The 19,149-nt window shown below is 35.2% G+C and overlaps 1 protein-coding gene across 1 annotated transcript in view; it reads left to right on the top strand.

Annotated features, from left to right (window-relative positions):
- The window catches only part of nonC (serine/threonine-protein kinase Smg1), a 122,146-nt gene that overhangs the window by 25,582 nt on the left and 77,415 nt on the right, over nucleotides 1–19,149 (top strand). The window contains exons 15-22 of the mRNA XM_071594137.1: nucleotides 3,979–4,231; nucleotides 7,173–7,377; nucleotides 8,309–8,589; nucleotides 9,155–9,384; nucleotides 12,079–12,252; nucleotides 14,047–14,234; nucleotides 14,829–14,946; nucleotides 16,469–16,573. Coding sequence (XP_071450238.1) covers nucleotides 3,979–4,231; nucleotides 7,173–7,377; nucleotides 8,309–8,589; nucleotides 9,155–9,384; nucleotides 12,079–12,252; nucleotides 14,047–14,234; nucleotides 14,829–14,946; nucleotides 16,469–16,573 — 1,554 coding nt within the window. The remainder of the gene's footprint in view (nucleotides 1–3,978; nucleotides 4,232–7,172; nucleotides 7,378–8,308; nucleotides 8,590–9,154; nucleotides 9,385–12,078; nucleotides 12,253–14,046; nucleotides 14,235–14,828; nucleotides 14,947–16,468; nucleotides 16,574–19,149) is intronic.

Here is a 19,149-nt window from a genome sequence, read left to right as displayed (position 1 = left end):
AACACAATGTATTTTTCCACTGTTCTTTATTTTGATATTACTAGTTTAAACTAGTTGTACCAAAATGAAGAACAATGGAAAAATACATAGTGTTTTTCATTTAATGGTGTAAGTTTTGTAGATTTGACTTGTGTTGTGTCAAGGGAAGCTGTCAATAGCATATAGTTTGCCCGTACCTGCTTCTGATGATGGGAAATCCTTGTTGGTGAAGGTGTTTATTAACATAGGGGATCAGGAAAATTCAAATGAGTTTCAGTTTTCAGTGGTTTTTATTTGCCAGAAACAGTTTACAGGATATTTACAATATAGTTGATTTGCATGACAAACACCCGTTATAGTCCAAAGCCTCTTTGGGTAGGAGAAAAAGACTGAAGTTTTACGGGTATGGATGCGGTTCAAATGAGGCTGTTTCTGGATTATAGGGAGGTTGAGAAGTCATCATCCATAGCTCTGCAGCTCAGGATAGACCCTGCCTTTTTTCTATTATATGCCTCCATTCCAATCTTCTTCTTACCTTCCTTCTCCACCTTGCTACTACCATGTCCCTCAGTTCTACTTCTATATCATGCAGCCATCATTTTTATGATCTTCTTCTCCTCCTGACCCTTTCCATTCTTCTCCTCCTGACCCTTTCCATCATAGTAGTGGAGCAGCCCTTCAGACCTTCTGTGTTCATCCATTCTATATGGCCCAACCATGACAATTGCAGTGACTACGAGAGCCCAACTTTATCTTCCCCTATTTCAGTTAACTCAATGTAAATTGTTACTCTCCATATCTGTTCATCTCTAATCTGATCATAAATTGCCCTTATAACCTTTCTTTCAAATCTTCGAAGTGTTTCTTTGGCATTCTTGGATGAGATCCATGTCTCTGCTCCATATTTGAAAGCAGGTCATATGAGGGTCTTATATATTTTAAATTTTTTTTGAAAAGTGGTTTGATTTAAGCTGAATTACATTAATTAAATGAAAGCCTAATTGCCAGCCACAACTCTTTGCTGATCTAGTAAGAGTTTGCATTTTCATTATTTAGAATAACTCCTAGGTAAGTGGTCTTTTTGACACCCATTAAGTCATAGTTCCCAAGCATTGTTTCGCATCTCTGTAAGCCTTCTGTCATATCACATAGGACTCTGCTGATGATTTGGGCAAATAGAAAATTTCAATGTAGCATATTGTTCATCACATGTTAGTTCATTGTTGCTGTAAGCAATTAGAATATTTTATGTGTAGTGCCTGTCTGGGGTCCAGTCAATTATGGAGTCCACCAAGAAACCTCTATCTCATAAAATATATTAAGTTGACAATATAACATAAAATTAAATTTTGCACTCTAAACCATCAATAAAAAAGTCTACTACCATGATATTGAAAAGTTATAATTTATTGCACAAATTAAAATGATATAATTTTACATGTATCCTTGATTTTTATTTCTGTTGGGCCACACGTTATGGCATAGTTATACATGTATACTTATGTCACTAGCATTACACTCTGTACTGAAGAATATTCTCCTCAGAACGGAAAATAAATACTTGGTTATTCCACATTTTTTTATTAAACACGACCGGGGTTTGGACTTACAAAGTCATCATCAGGTTAGTCGAAACCCAGGTCGTGTTTAATAAAAAATATATGTGGAATAACCAAGTATTTATTTTCTGAAATGAATCGCTTCCACAAAGTGACGCCTGAAACCATTCGATATTCTCCTCTTTTTACAAAGTTTCAATATTTTCATTTCAAAGAAAATGTCTATAGAGCTACTTAATCAGAATTCACTTTTCTTTAACTAAATTGATGTAAATGTCTGGAGTAATAAATAGTCAAATTAATTTTTTAATTCATGTTCTAAAAGTTTTAGAATGGTAAAAATAATTTGCAATAATACTGTGGAACCTCGTTCAATGAGCATAATTCATTCTACGATCTTTCTCGTAAAGTGAAACACTCATTTAGTGAAACAATTTTTTGCATAAAAATTAATGTAAAATACAAAATTAATTCTGTGCCAGAAAACTAAATTACGTACAATGTTTATTCAAAGAAAATAACATGGATATTGTTTTGGCTCATGGATGATGTCCATATTTTCTTCTATCGTGAAGTGAAGAATCTGCCAATGGAACTTGATTTGTAAAAACCAAAAGAATCAAAGTAAATAGCTTATTATTTATGATATGTACCTAATTCTTTGTTACTAGAAAGCTGTCGAGGCACATTTTTTTTTTATTATGCTTCCAAATTTTTAAAAAATGCAACTCACAATTCGCAACTCTCTTGTCACAATTAAAAATCTTTTTTGGCAAACTTATTGAAGTTAAATATGAAGTTTTATGCTGCATTTGAGTCAGAGCTTGCTTTTCCACAAAGCCGTGAATGCCGGTTCTTCTTGTAAACTTCTCAAACCATGCACAGCTCTCCTTAAATACTTCTTCGGCCATGGATGATCCCGGAATCTTCATAATGAGGACAGCAGTAATCACTTTTACCTGCTCATAAATAATGTTATCATTAACATTGTTGTATTGTAATTACTTTTTGTTTATCCATATGAGACGCAGCCTTTCCAAATCATTGAGAATGCGTTAACTGTTGCTTAGATATTCCTGTCACTGTCTTTGAAGCATCAATCTCTTTAGTCTTGTTCTTGAAGAAAATGCAAATGGTTGATGTCAACCAATTGTATGTGCGTGCTAGATCAGCCACACTCACACCTTGTTCCTTTTTTTCAATGATTTTACTTTTCATTTCTACTGTTATTTTTATTCTCTTATGGCTGTCATCTTGCTGATTTTTCTTCAGGGATGTTTTTAAATTATGCCCAAACTATTTTCCAATTGCGCAAAAAATCTCAAATAATATGTCGGAACACAAGTTTGGAAAAATGTGTGAACACTAGCGACCATAAAGTTGCTAGTGGAATGAGTGCTAAACTCAAATTGAAGCAGCAGGTGCAAAATCATTCTGGGAATTTCTCTCTTCCTACCATTTGCTATGGTAAAAGTTGCTCATTATGGGAATCATTCTGGCCCAATATTTTTGCTTGTTATGCAAATTACTAGCTGTGCAAGTTGCTCATTGAGTGAGGTTCTACTGTATATGAAATACATTTGCTAGAAGTATATGTGGTGTTGGTAATCTTTTTCACCATTGGAGCTTTATTGCGCAGATTTTTTTGAAAAAGCACCAATTTTTGGATTTTTCCATATAAAATTTTTCACTGAATGCTGAATATATCCATCACAAATTTACCTCAACCAGAAAATTGAATTATGTGTTTATCCAGCTGAGATTTTCTGATGCAAATCAATGAATATAGGGTGTGTATATCACTACAATTACTTCTGTCTTTGGGACGTTCGTAGGTATAAAACAGCTTCTACCTGTTGGGGCCCTACCCAGTGAGGGGAATGCATTTCCTTGGAGTCTTTGCAGTAGTCACCTTGACACTTCATTGAATTGGTAGTCCGCTGTATGGTATGAGTCCATGGTCAAATGATCTGTGAAGACTAGCGACACTATGGTGATAGTGGAACGAATGAAAATGGCCAACACAGTGAAACCAATGATAAATTATTTCAGAGATATTTTTGGAGACTAGAAAAAAATATTTCTTTGGCACAATCACTGCATAAACAATTGTTTGACTACAGGCTCCAGCCATGAGGGGAGCTGCCAATGTGACAAAGGCTTGATGTCACTGCTGCTTATTTTCCTAGGGGAGGATATGTCCTCTGCAGGGTTAGGTCCTAATGTTTAAAGCCTTATTATATATAAACATTTTGAATGCCTTATAGGTCAATTGTGGAGATGTAGTGAGGGCAATGTGGGTATTTAAGGTGAATTCGGATGCTGTCAAAGGGTTAAAAGATTAATTTTCCTCAGTTGAAAGACAATTGTCTGCAGGTGACTATTACATCTTTAATAATAAGAGTAGTGCTATTAAATTGGTTCTTTTGCTTTTTTGTAGGTGCTTCCACCGGAAATGGTGCCATTCATCGTTGATATGTGTTTGCAGCATTTGGATTGGCCAGAACCAGAATTAGTTAAACTACAACCTTTGCTTTTGCGCATTCTTCCACATCTCCCATGGCCCATTGCCTTGCCTGTGCTGCTGTTACGCCTTACAGCAGCTGCTCCTTGCCGTATTCCAAGCACCAATGATGTTGGCTCTATCAATCAGCATTCAGTTGCTCTACAAAAGGATTCTAGTCATTTACATGGTGGGAGAAAATTTTTCCTTTGTTTTTTGTGCGATTTATTTTTGTGCATAGATGTTATATATAATCAAAATTTTACTGGCATACATTCTTTATTGCTGGTTCATTTCATTCCAAGAAGTTAAATTGGAAAATATGCCAATTAATGAGTGATGTTGTCATTAATGAAACTTTTTTGGCTATGTCTATTGCGTAAATTTTGGTTGAGGGATATTTTCTCTGGTTATAAAAAGTACTGATAAGTACTAATTACTGACTATCCTTCAATCCCATGCACACCTAGCTCTCTTTTGTCCTTTGAAATTTGTGGTGGACTGATTATAATGATTCTTGCTTTGTATGACATTATAAAATGTGAGACTTTCATATTAATGTTCCCTACTTGAAGTTTGGCATTTTGTTGTTTCTTAAGAGATTCTGGCCTAATTCTCTTCATAAAAATTCTACAAGTTTGTTGATTTATGTAATAAATGTACATTATAGCCAATTACTTCTGAACTTGCATTCTATGAACTGCGCTTATCCAGCATATGGTATAAAATAGGAATGAAGCCCTGTTATGATCTTATTACATTGCATTAGTAATTGTATAATTGCATTACAGTAGTGCGTTATTTCAACCCAGGTTTTTTCCCAAAATTTTGATGCAAAGATTTAATCAGATTTCCTTAGAAATGCGTCACTTTATGAAAAGGGCTCCAGTGGAGGTATCCATAAAGAATCATGTAGAGAGAACTCAGTTGTATAAACTATCCTCAATGTTGCATCATTAGACAATAGATACCATCTTATGCCTCTTTAACCAATTGTTTTTCATAGTATTACTGCTAAATAGCATGCATAAAATTCTAGCCATTTTGTTTGGATAAAATACAAGAGCAAAAGACTGAATAATTAGTGAGCTTGGGGTGTGGCAGCATAACTTCCTTTTTTGAAATGCAAAACTTTTTCAAAAAATGATGTTATGTTGCGGCATAGTAGCCGTTACCTTTTAGCTGCTTTACCTTATTTCATGTTGTAGAATGTTTGTTAAGTGCAGGTAATATATAATAAAGATTGTAAACTTGAAAGTTAGAGCCATGAATTCACTGAACCAAAAATTACATTTCATAGTAATTTTATGAGTTTAATTTAATTTTATGAGTTTGTAGTAAAAGCATAGAAAAAGTCGTTTTTCCATTTTCCCAAGTTATATAAGATATGATATTACCTGATTAAAACAAAATGTATGGGACCAGTCGATAACTTTTGTATTAACTGAACTTTGTGCAATCAGAAATCCATTCTAGTTTTTTCTGCCCCTTTGAATTACTCATATACTATGTAAGAATCCCTGTCATGTCTTTCCTTGGCTACTGGAATGTCAGTAAAATGGTAGCATTACATTTTGATTAGTTAAATAATTCCTCCTAGTCAATGTGGAATTAATAATATCATTTACATTAAACTAAAAATGTTCGTAAAAGTATCATCCTGCCATCTTGAAGTCTACTTTCTAGCAAAAAAGATATTTTTCTGAATAGTTGAGATAATTATTTTGTTGTTTGTGAAATGTTTCAAATCATTGATTAGTTCATGCAATTTATCAATTTATTCCCTTCAGCCGACGTTTCCAAAAATTGATGCACACTTCTTAACAACCCTATTCCTTCATCCCCTTCCCCTCATCTTATTTTCTAACTAGTGATACTGCCCGTACCTTACCTTCTCCTTCCTCCAGAAAGTTTTCTGTTTGCTAAAGCTAGCAAATAAATTATACCCTTGATTTTTTCCCCTAGTGTCTGATTGGATTGTGTTCCCATACTCAAAATTGTTGCTGTGGCGACAGATTGTTTGTTTCTATGGAATTAATGTAAATATTTCACCTATGTAGTTTTAATTTTTCTCCATAATCCATTTATCCCATTTGCCAGACTGAAAACTATGGAATTTTCTGAAATTCATTAGGTCAAACAGCGAGTTCCACCTGCTAAGACTTGTGTTAAGGGTTGCCTTTAATCCTCCCCTACCACTAGCACTTTACCTCTTATCCTAAGTGGTTACTATGTTTAAAGTATTTTATTATGGTCATTGCAGTAGTATGAGGGCTTCATTGTGTGTAATGCAGACCTTGGGTTCAAACCTCCCTATATGTGTGTGTCCAAATAATATATCTATGTGAATCCTCAGAATGCCTCTCTTAATGAAGACTTTAACAAACAATGTAACATTATTAACTCTTACCTCATTGTAAATCTGTAAGTAGGTCCCCACAAGCTATGATGTGCATTGCTTGTACCAATCTGATGTACCATTGGCTTTGTTGCAAGTATGGTTTTAAAAAAAGTTTAGGTGCACTAGTTCATCATTTTTTCAAGAATTTTGTTACATGCGTAATATTTTATAACTTGATAAACACCGTGTACAAGTATATTATCATCCTAGCTCACAAGCAATGTTGAGCAAGAGATCATTGTTTTCTTTCAAATTTGCAATGTAGCACTTTCTTTACAGAGTTAGTTTTTATTGTTTCTATTGAACCCTGTAATCATTTCCATTTGAGTGCATATTTTATAATTGACCTCAATCTCATCTCTGTTCACTTAAATGCTAATTGTATGCTGGTATACTGTGGCAAGTATATAGGTGCCTGCAGTCTTTTAAAGATGCAGATTCCTAGCTGAGTGGTGAATGTTGAAAAGGTGCTTAGAAGTAAAAAGGCCTGCTTAGAGTCAATTTTTATGGTAATTCATCTCAAATATTGTCTAGAGGTGCTTTGTTCTTGACAAGAGCAAGTACCTATACGGTGGACTGAAAATATGACATTGTCCATGATCTCCAAAGAAATCAATTGCTGTATTGAACTGTCATTATTACCAATGAAGTCCAAGTTTTATTTAATTTATGTATGTTCTTAATTTGCACTATTATTGATTTAAAACAGTGCTTTCTTCTATCTTTCCAGTGAGTGGGTGTGACCTGCCAGTGGCAAATGATAACTCTTTGCCCAAATTAAGGAAGAAGGATTCCAGGCAGCTGCGCATGAGCACTGTTAGAACATGGCGCTCTGTGATGTGTGATGGTGCTTGCAGGGGGACCTTTGGAGGAGAGATGCATCCAACCCATTTCAGACCGTTTATGGCTTATCTTCTCCAGGGTACCCAACATAGGTTAGTGGAATAACAGTGGTGATTTATTTTAATATCTTATTTGTCATATTGTGAAACTTCCAGGTGCTTAAGACTAAGCTTATAATCATCCGCATCTTATATAAGACTATAATCATCTGCATTTGTACTCTCAGGAACCGATCTTAAAGTTAGGGTATCCAGCAAAGAGAAAGATTGTGGAATAACTGAGGATTTGAATATTAATTCTGAAAGATTTTCTACCACAAACCTACAAATTATTCAAAATTATCTATATCTCTAATGTTAGGGTGGAGTAAGGAAGTAGGAATGGAGGTGGTGGAGTGGGAGGTGGAGTAGCAATGAATTTGGGAGAAGGGAGAACCTTACAGTATCCTTCCTTAGAGTTTATTAACATATTTCCCTCTCTAAATGCAATTCAAACTTTAATTAAGTTTAAGAACTACAGCAATGAGAACTTACAGGTTACATCAACTGACCATTTAAAATGATAAAAATTAAAAGCTATGTCAATATTATACCAAATGTACTACCTGTTTTCTTCTGGTTTTGTGTTGAGTTTATTTGTATGGCTATCAGTCTCTATTACTAATGTAGATCTCACTTCCAAGGCCACTGTGTGAAAATATATAATATGCTGATAAACTAAAAATGGCATTCTGAATCTCATATTTTTGACTAATGCTATTATTAATGGATTCACGGTGAGCTAACTTTTATATCATTAGTTAATTTTGCTGATTGGTGATAAGTTTTTTTAGCATACCTACCATGTTAATTTTTTGTTAATGTTCTTATTCAATCTCATAGGTTTATTCTATAACCTGCTAGGGTAGTAGTAGTTATTTAATTTTAGATGCCTTGATGATGGAGATCATTTGCTCCTAACTAACTTGCTAGAGAAGGCATTGTAAATATTTTTGTAATTAACAAGTCTGGTTCCTTCCTCTAGTGATAAAAATTGGCTTTCCCAAGCGTTTGCATCGTGCTGGCCTCTTCAGCATGGCCAGGGATCATTTGAAGGGAACTTGAGGAATAACATAGTTGCAGCTCTCACTGGTAAAAAGGGGGTCGAAGGGAAGCTGGAAGATCAAAGCATGGCATTGGAATTGGCCCTCTCGTCAGAAGCAACTCTTCTTTCTTGGGCAGCTCACCAAGCTGCACACCTTTGTGTAAGGATGAAGCTAAGGACACCTTTGGGAAAGCCTCAAGACACATTCACTAGTATAGAAAGTAAGTTCTTTAGGGTTCTCATTATTTTTGTCAGGTGCAATTTATACCTATTTGGATACAGGAAGTTGATATCATTAACATTTTCATGATTCAAGTAAGAGTCAGGCAAATTCTCTAGCTTTATAGCTATGAAATATCTGTGTTCCGTTCCCCTAAAGTGGTTTTGTACAAGAGAGGCATAAGGAGCGGCTGGACCTCTGTACTGCAAAGCAAACCAGTATTCTCCCAGTACATTAATTTACTTTGTATGCTTTCCTTGGAAAATGACTCCATGTGCAATAATTTTTTCAGCCAATTACTAATTTTCACTATTGACCATGTGGGGCAAAATTTGAAAAATATCTTTTCTACTTATTTTTAGAATTCTTTCATATTTGAAATCTCCCTCACATTGCAATCTTGATTTGTTCAACAAATGAAATGCATTAGCCTTTTAGATCAATAGTGTTGAACTGGAACGAGCAAAGGGTTATAGTAATCCCATTTTGTGGCGTTGAAATATTTTAGATTAATTTTAACCAAAGAAAAACTTTCCCTGTACTATAAATGCCTTTCATTCCCACAGGTGCCATTAAAAACATTGCTCGTGAAGGGCCGCATGTACTCATAACTCAGTCAAGGAGCGATAGTAATGATCAAATGATTTCATCTCGAGGTGGCATCAGGAAATGGTTTTCTCGCACGCAGCCACTTGCTCGAAGGGCAATGGTGTTATTGGATTTCTTGGAGCAGCTAGAAAAAGCTGCATATAATGCATGGGAAGGCTCTGCAGTCTCCATGACACCACCACCTAAGGTAATTAAAAAAAATATGTGGAAACTTGATATAATGAGAACTCACCTTTCCTAGAAAACCACTCATTGTATTGAGTTCTTGTTATTACCAATTGTAATTTAATCCTTTCTTAGCTGATTCCTATGACTTTTCTGGATATTATAGCCACCAATATGAATATTTTATATCAGAGATAAAAAAGTACATTCTAGATACTCTATCTGGTGCATGCATGGTTTTTTTTATCTTAGGGAAGATGATGCATGTATGGACAGCTACTTTGTTTCCAGAAAATATGTAAATATCAACATATTATCAACCATAGTAATGCTCTTCAACAAATGGGTATCTTTATTGATCCTTACAAATTGTCAGAACAAACATCTTTCTTTTGCTTGTGTTTATGGGACAAAGCTTTTGGCATTTTTCCACGAACTAATTTCATGGTCACCTCTTCTCTTGAAATACGTACCTCACTTTCTCTGTTCATATTCAGTATTTCAGGAAAAAGACAATCTTCAGTGATTCCTTGTTGTGTTTTGGACTTAAGCAGTGTTTTCGTTGTTGGTGTGCCCAGTTAGTGGGGATATCTGTCGTCTTTCATAGATTTCCTCCATTGTTAAAATCTCTTATGCTGCTCAAAAAAATGTGCAATTGACAAGCAGTCATTCCTTTAAAATCTGGACAACATTTTGTAAGTCTCTGCTGCTGACTTAAGCATCACAAGATATCTGATGTTGGCATGATGCTCACATTTTGTATCCTGCATTTTATGACTGAGCAAAAAAAAATTGGGTCTGCTTTATAATGCTCATCCCCTGGGACTGAGTTCACTCTTAAGATAAACCTTGCCATCTCTTAAGTATACATTTCAGGGTCAAATATAATACGTTTAATTACATATTCCTAGAAAAGCAACCCTTTGGTAGTTTGAGCAGTCTCTTCATTTTTGTGTCAGACCTCGTATATATAAATTGCTTGCTTTTAGTGCTTGCACCTCCTTCCCTACGCCTTTTCGGTTGTGTATTTATGCGGATGTAGACGTGTAAATTAGCAAAAATTTTCCTTGGTGCATTTAGTATATAAAGTTATGTACCATATGCATCATTTTAAGGTTTAATCCAGTTTTTGAGTATCAAAACAGTAAAATTGTATAGTGCTAGCATATGGTAAGTTTTGAAGGTAGTCCATATGTTTAGTAACTCATGTGGTAGCTATGTTTTCAGGAAATTGTGTCCAACTGTCTGTAATATCGTGATAACAAAATATTTTAATCATTTATTTCCCATTTCTCTTCCAACATTAACTTGTATTCATTTAAAAAAAACCCACTTGGAGAGTAAAATTGATGTAAAATTTATCAATCAAACAGTTTTATACCAAAACATTAATGTTGATCTTTCTATCAGAACTAGCATTTAGAATATTGGACAATAGCTTTTCACGTACTCATTTCAGGAATTAGCCATGATTCTGGGAGTATGGATATAATAATTGTCAATATTTTACGCCATGTAAAATGCAAATAAGAGAAGCTGTGAGAAAAATATTGTTGTTTTATGTACATTAGGATGAGAATATGAGAAAATGATGCATCTGAGGATATTCTAGAGGGCGAAAGGTATAGCTTAATGGATCGATGGGCTGTATCCCTTCAGACTTCATGGTGTGCTCCCTAGTCCAGGATGCAGAAAAGGAGGGTTCAGAAGGATAACTGCTCCTATTTCAGTGGACAGTAAACTCTTGTTTATCCATGTTAATGGATGAATGATGAAGCAGGGATAATCGAAAAACACAGATAACCAAAATAGGTGGAAAATATGGCCAGGGTGTAAACGTGATATACACAGAATCTCTCCTTTTTCATTCCATATGATTACTTAATACTTGCTGTACTTACTGAGTTGTTAGCAATGAAAAAAAACTCATTTTTCAGTCATATTTAAAAGGGTGAAGTTATAGCTTTCCGGAACACAGAACTATTAATGTGAGAATAGCAGAATGTAATCTCCTCAGCTATACCAATCTCGTAACCAGGAAAAAACAAATGACTGGTGAAGAATGAACATTGGGAAAGGAATGACGATACACATTCAACATACGATAGAGGTTATTTAATAAAATTATATCTAATTATTCTAATCAAATGCGGTGTGGATGGGCAATAAATTATTTGTTGAGTAATGAAGCTGTGTATTAGCTCTCTTTAGGCAAATATGTAATTATCTGGGCTAATTAATGCAAGGGAAACATTAATGGGAATGATATGGATAGCACCAAAATGTTTAAATTAAAACATTGAATACAATTGACAACTTTATTATGTGAAATTAAAAACTTTTAAGTAAGTTCAGGTGTTTGAAACTTGTATTTTTATAAAAGCATATCAAAGTTTCAAAGGATTTAATTATATTTATGATTGTAATTTATTAAATCCTGGGGAGGTACTGGGAAGAGAGTAGCACGGATAATCCACAAAATGGATAATCTGCATATGGATAATTGAGAGTTAACTGTGTATGGTGATAACCATACACAGTTAACTCTCCCAGTGATGGACAGAAATAACTGAGGAATCTTGTTATGTTAAATGCATATTCTCTCTTTTCTATGGTGATTTAAGGGAAGAAAGTTCTTTGGTACACAGGTTTCTGTGGTAATTTCTGAGAAAAATGCGCCTTGTAATTGGATTTTTTTCTTTTAATCCACTTCTAGCCGGTGAGGATGTTCTTCCGTACCAATAAAAGTACCTGTGCAGAATGGCTTGGACGAATACGATGGGCATCTATGACTGTGGCAGTACAACGTACAACACATGGAGCCCCGGCACACGCTCTACGTCATGGGCAGATGATGCTATCTGCACTTGCGGAAGCAGCTAATACTAGGGTGAGATTAAATTGTAAATTCTTAAACTGATTTCTTTTCTTTCTAGTGACTTACTTTTAAGGCTGTAATTCCTGTTCATGTGAGAACCAATTTGCTGTTTTTTCTAATGATAATGGCCACTGCTGCCATTTAAATAAAAAATGCAAGCAAGATAAGAATTTAAGTTATTTTTTAATTTTTATTTAATTTTTTCTGTAAAAAATCAAGTTTAAATAGCTTATGTACATTCTATGTTTCTTTACTTTAAGAAACTGATCCTTGGAGGTATTTGATCTTAAAGGACCTTTAATTAGGCCAGCAATTAAAAAATTAAGTTTTTTTGAAACCCAAAAATCTAAATATATATTGCCTTAACAGAAAGAGGTCAAACTTATGATAAACTATTAGTAAGAAAGTTCCAAGTTTCTAGTAGTTATTAGTAATTTTCTAGTGCCTTATTTTCCCATCGATAACACACGCGTTATTTATACAAAAATGTTCAAATGATCAAAAAAATGACGATGCACATTATGTAAGGAAAATTGAAAAATTCCAAGCATTTACATACCTATGTACACAATAATTTAAAGAAGAGTATCGCAAAAATAAATTATTCTTAAAGCATGCCTTATTAATTGCATTCTATTTTATACAGATCTGTAACTATTACAGTTGTTTCATCTCATAAATCCATGAGAAAAAGAAGAAACATATAATTTCTATACTTCCATTTATTCTAATACAAAACACTTCTTAGCAGAGTACTTAGTAATATACGTAGAGTACGTCGTATTATATACACATAAGTATAAATATATGATATGAGAGGTAGATCACTTGAATCCAAGAAATTCGTCACCTGAATCACAATTAAATGAATCAGGTGAATTTATTTTCTCTTCAGGCACATCACTGAGTTCACTCTCTGAGGTTAACTCTTCCTAATCTTCTAGCACTAGTGTTGAAATATTGCCTGAAGGTTTTTCAAATCCATTTTTTGCACAAGTTACTCCGACATCCTGCCAACTTTCCCAGATTCACAGGTTTATTTCTCCTGAAGATGCTCTTGTAATCCTTCCAGATTCTGTGTAGTCTTTCACACCAGACATCATCCATTTTTCCCAATTAGGACGTAACTTTGATTTAAAAGATTTATTAATGGATAAATCCTGGCAGTCTCGCGATTTCCTTTTTCTTTCACAGAATTGATGACTTCTAGCTTAAACATCGCTGTGTAAGATTTTCTTCTCCATGGATGATTTTCTTGAGAAAATTAAATTATAAAGCTTAACTCAATTCAGGTTTGAAACAATTACCATGTAAGCGGCACTTTCATAGAACTTGGAGGGTGTCTAGAACAGCTGAAAGCCGATACTATCAAAGCGAAGTAAAGCATACAAAACAAGTAAATTCTATTTCATTCATTCTCTTATTTTTTATATTTGGTTTGCTGAAAGTTTATTTATATAGCAAATGAGAGGGCACACAAACCTATGTTTTGACTTAAAAATCAAAGCGGAAAAGCAACAAGGCGGTGTATTGTGTTGGCTTGTAAATATTGTTTGTTTTTTGGTCCTTGGAAATCCTTCAATCACCTTGCTCCAATCTTCTGGATAATTACGTTCGATATCCACGGGCAATTGTGATTTCATGTATTCATTGGTTGTTACCATCTATCAGTATATGGATATAGACATTTTTTCATGCCAAACTTGGACTTCAACAAGTAAAGCCTGAAATATTGTTTACAATTTAGAATTGTATTTGAATTAATTTGTGCTGGAATGATATAATGTGCAATCATTTATTTCGTAGAGTTCGGAGTTTGAAAGGTGTGTCCTGTATGTAGCATGGTCCTTGTGTATGCTTGGAGAACCTGAAGCTATAGTTGGTCTGCAATCATGGTGCAACTCCATAGTGAGCACCACATGGGAGGATGATGAATTGACTTCTGGCATGAAATTTTCTTGGCTTAAGGCCATTTCGCATCAGGCTGCTGGAAGGTGTGTTTAATTTTTTTCTGTTTTAAATTTATCTGGATCAATTTGAATTTAACCACATTACTAGAGGTATCCCAATAGAAATAATTATTGAGGTTAGTCAGAGAATGTTTTGATTTTCTATTGGAGAACATTTAGCATTTATAAGAGTCTGAAGGCTGAGTAGATGGAATAAGTAGTTTTATTCTAAGCTATTAAGTCACTAAAATCCATATGTTAATGAAAGTATTGACTTCCTTTCCTGAATTCCTACTTGAAATAATCCCACTAGGAGTTTGACGAATGATGGAACCCCATCTTTTGACTTTTTGTTTTTTTCTGCTTTAACTTGGGACTAATGTTGTATGAGTAATTGTTATGAACTTGAAAGTGGCTCATTGCGTGGATGCCTATGTTGGATTAAATGGGTTAGACTAAAATAGTGTAATATTATTGACATCATCAGTGTTATTATGTATGAACTTTGAAAAATTCAAAAATATATTGCTTTTTAAAATCACTCTGGGTTTTGCTAGTGCCATATACCGTAAGAGTAGCATTTATCATGTACAATATCTTTCAGAAGGATTGATCATCAAATGTGTATTATCTCTACAGGTATGAGGCTGCTCTGAGAGAGTACATGGCCATAATTGATGAAAATGAAAACTTTGAGTGTGATGAAGGAAAAGCGGATCACATCGATTCTCATGTCATGGCATTTATTCATAAACAGGTTTGTTAATTATTCATTCTTTTCAGCTTTTAGTAATGATTTAATATGTATTTACAAGAGAATGTGTCTGCTTATTTGAATGATAATTGTGTAGTAATAAACATCACAAAGGCTAATCGATAATATTTGTTTTTATTCATTGGGATAATTACAAAACACATTTTGTTGTTGGATTACTAGTCCTTCCTTTGCTTTTTTACTATTTCCTCCCCATAAAAGTTGAAAAGCATGGGTGAAATTGAACACCCCTGTCTTACACCTCTTCCTAAAATTCCCTATTCGGACTTTCCATCTACCACTTGTATTTAAGCAGTACAGGTTGTGATTAAGTCACCTATTACTCCAGTCTACTCCTATTTTCTGGAATACATCCATTAATTCTACCCAGTAACTCTATTGAATGCCATCTTTAAATCTACGAGATCAACAAATGCATCCTGAATGTGTTCTAATATTTCTCTCCATAAGTGCTATGGCATCTTACAATCCTAGCCCCTTCCTGAACCCAAACAGATCATTCCCCAAGCCATCATTAGCTTTCCTCTTCACCATGATATGTATTTTCATAATACGACTTCAACTGGTAGCGAAATCAAATGTATTGTTCCATAGTCCTCACCGTTACCTGCCTTACCCTTTTTTGGGATAGGAACTAAAAGTGATATAATGAAATCTTCCGGGCCAAATCCTCCTTCATTGAATAAGCCTGGACTTGAGCTCTTCCTAATGTATGTCATGTTATTTATGTCTAACCTTACTGGCTGAATGTTTTAACCATAAACGAGTAGTTCATATATAGTCAATTATTTTTCCCATCTTTTGAATCTTCCCCGGTTAAATTAATAATTTTTCTGACTTATCTCTGATTGTTTGCAGGGATGCTCTGGCAGTGCTTTCACCTTCCTGTACAGCACACAAATTTCAACATTTATCTGCTAACTTTCTATATTCTTGCATTGTACCGTTCACCATATTATTTTTCCATCTCAGTTGATTATGTTTTTCTTTTATCTAATTCTTTATTTGCATTATTTATTACCTTCTCTCATCAGTCAATCTAATTGTCAAATCTTTGTTACATGGTTTCCTTGCCTGTTGTGTATTTATTTTTGCTATAGTTTTTTCCAGTTTCCAATATTCTTTTTTTGATATGTTCCCATTTTTCGTCCATTGTACCCATTTCCCTATCCTCGCTTATAATATTTTTACTGCCTTCTATTAGTAGTTAGTAAAATTGAATTTGACATATTTGTAGCCACCCTGTAAATTTAATGATGTTGGTGTATAAAAACTACAAAGTTTTGAGAGGGCTTTGAATGAACTAATTTTGATCAATATGTAAAGTTGGAATTCGTTGGCAGTGAATTCAGATGTTCCCTAAGTTGTAAGAAAAGGAAGGTGCTGGTAATAGAAATTAAATTACCACCTGGAATGGAGATTATTAGTGACAAATGTGGTACAATTTATTTGTAATTGTACAAATGTGGTACAAAATATGTAATTTATTTTTTTAAATTTCCAGGTTGAGGAATGTTACTGTTCTCTTCAGGCATGGGATGCTGCAATGCTTTGGTGTGAAAAAGATACTCATATGGTGGACAACCACTGCGGGTGGCTGTATGAAAGGGTTAGTTAAATATTAGTGTTGTTATGATAATGTGTATCAGGGATTCTCAGTGTTAAATGATTTGTAAAAGTCATGGAAACAGTGTACAGACAACCCCAAAGTTATGTAAATAATGTGTTCCACCACTGGAGCTGTTAGTCAAAATTTGCTCAAGTTGAAAATATTGAGGTTATAATGGTAAGAGGTAGGAAATATGACCAATAACTCACAACAAAGTTCATTACACTGGCACCTTCAAGAACTGTCCTGCATTTATAAATTTAAAAAAAGCACTTGTACCAGATAATTGTGATAAATTAATCACTAATCAGATATGTGGCATTCAAGCAACACCGGAGCACATTTTCTGTCTGCATGATATTTCTAATTTCACCAGAAATACCTAGTTATTGTTACATATGTAATCATAGTATGTCGCACAATATGTGGGGCTTTACTCAGTCATGCTCTCATATTCATCTCCTTTCGTATCCACAAGCATTCTTTTAATTCTTTTTTGGATGTTGACAGCGCCATGGTCCTCCACTCTCTGTTTCAGCTGCTGAAAAAATGGATGAACTTTTGGTCTTGCATTGATACTGCATAATCAAATTGTTTTGTCTACTGTATTCAATCAGCCAGTCATTGCTTAATGATGAGATAACTGTTGTTATTTTCCCATAAAGGTTCTTTTGCCCTTAAGAAGTGCAACCTTGTTCTTCCCTTATTTTTTTTTGCAAGATTACTGCACATTGTACCTTTCTCCTTCTGGGCAATTTCATATATCTTGAGCATCTGTTGTTGCTTTCATTTGGTTACTTTCCTTAAAAACTTGTACAATTTTGAACCAATTCATTTTCTTGAACTGAAATGATGTTGGAGAAAATTGGAAATTGTTCACAAGGCCACAGAAAAACATTTTTCACACAAAGCCAGCATTACTAAATGGCGACTCTAGCGTGTGCCTACTAGATGGCCTTGAATGATAATAAAAGGAATAAAACATTCTCCTCTTATCACATGCTGTTTTGTAAGTACCCAGGAGGCAAGAGTAGGGATTGATTCATCCAAACCAGAAACATAGGAGAACAGCGGAAAAATCAAACTTATTTTGGATGTTCACTGTTCAGTGGTGATATCTAGAAATACAGAGGAGCATGTACATGGTTAATAAATAGATAAAGAACGTACTACGGCCGAGTGCATGGAAAGAAAGTAAAACCCAAAGCCGTACACTTAAGGGCACTTATAGGTGGAATATAGAAGGGGGTGGGAAAGTTATTGTTTGGCGGGAAGCCAGAGGCCAGTGACCCGTCACTCAAACAAATGAAATTTAAAATAAATAGTTCTACCAATTACTCCCTTGATCAGGTATTTGCACACCAAATTGACCTTCACAAGTCGCAACCACACACACACGCAGGGTTTACGGGGCGGGAAGCCCGACGCCAGTGACCCGTCACTCAAACAAATGTAAAATAAAATAAATAGTTCAAACAATTACTCCCTTGATCAGGTATTTGCACACCAAATTGACCTTCACAAGTCGCAACCACACACACACGCAGGGTTTACGGGGCGGGAAGCCCGACGCCAGTGACCCGTCACTCAGACAAATGAAAAAATAAAATAAATAGTTCAGACAATTACTCCCTTGATCAGGTATTTGCACACCAAATTGACCTTCACAAGTCGCAACCACACACACACGCAGGGTTTACGGGGCGGGAAGCCCGACGCCAGTGACCCGTCACTCATACAAATGAAAAAATAAATTAAAATTATATAACACTTACTCCCTCGCTCAGGTATTTGCAAACAAATTGACCTTCGCAAGTCACAAACACTCACACACACAGGGTTTACGGGGTTGGAAACCCGGCGCCAGTGACCCGTCACTCAAACTCGGACGACACAAAAGTACAGTGCTGGAGGGGAAATGCCGAAAAACCTGACACCAGGTGTTTCGCCTGCTAAGCAGGCCTCTTCAGAGAAGAATGATTAGTCGGAGCCAAAATATGTAAGTAACAGTTAAGTAGGGGAGGGGGGGCATGGTAACGGACGGGGGAAGGTTATGGGGGGGGGAAGGAGGGGAAGCACGGGTGGGTGGGCGAGGGGCCAACAGGAGAAGGTACAATTCTTGGGAAATTTGAAGGTCGAAGGGGGGGGGGGGGTGGTCGTTTGACCGTTGGGGAAGGGACGGTCATGATTCCGGAAGGGAGATTGAAAACAAGGATGACGATATTGGGCCTTTGTCACTGTTCATGAGTTTTTCTTTTGTTTTGTTAATGTACAGACTTTCGTAATGGTCGAGTAGGTGATTAGGCACATGTTTCAATAGCTGTAGGTCTTCAATTGTGATGTTGTGTGAGTTTTCGTGTATGTGTTGGGCGACGGATGATTTGTTGAAATTTCCCAGTCTGTAACATGCAGCGTGTTCTTTAAAGCGTGTGCGAATATTTCTGCGAGTTTGCCCGATGTAAGAAAGGTCACAATGTGGGCAGGAGATTTTGTAAATTCCAGATTTGTCTAGGGTATCAATAGGATCTTTTGGATTAACAAATAGGTGTTTCAGTTTAGTTTGACTAACAAATGTG

This window comes from Hetaerina americana, unplaced genomic scaffold, assembly GCF_022747635.1.
Source record: "Hetaerina americana unplaced genomic scaffold, ioHetAmer1.1.p SCAF_1, whole genome shotgun sequence".
Lineage (NCBI taxonomy): Eukaryota > Metazoa > Arthropoda > Insecta > Odonata > Calopterygidae > Hetaerina > Hetaerina americana.
This window is presented reverse-complemented; position numbering and strand designations above follow the sequence as displayed.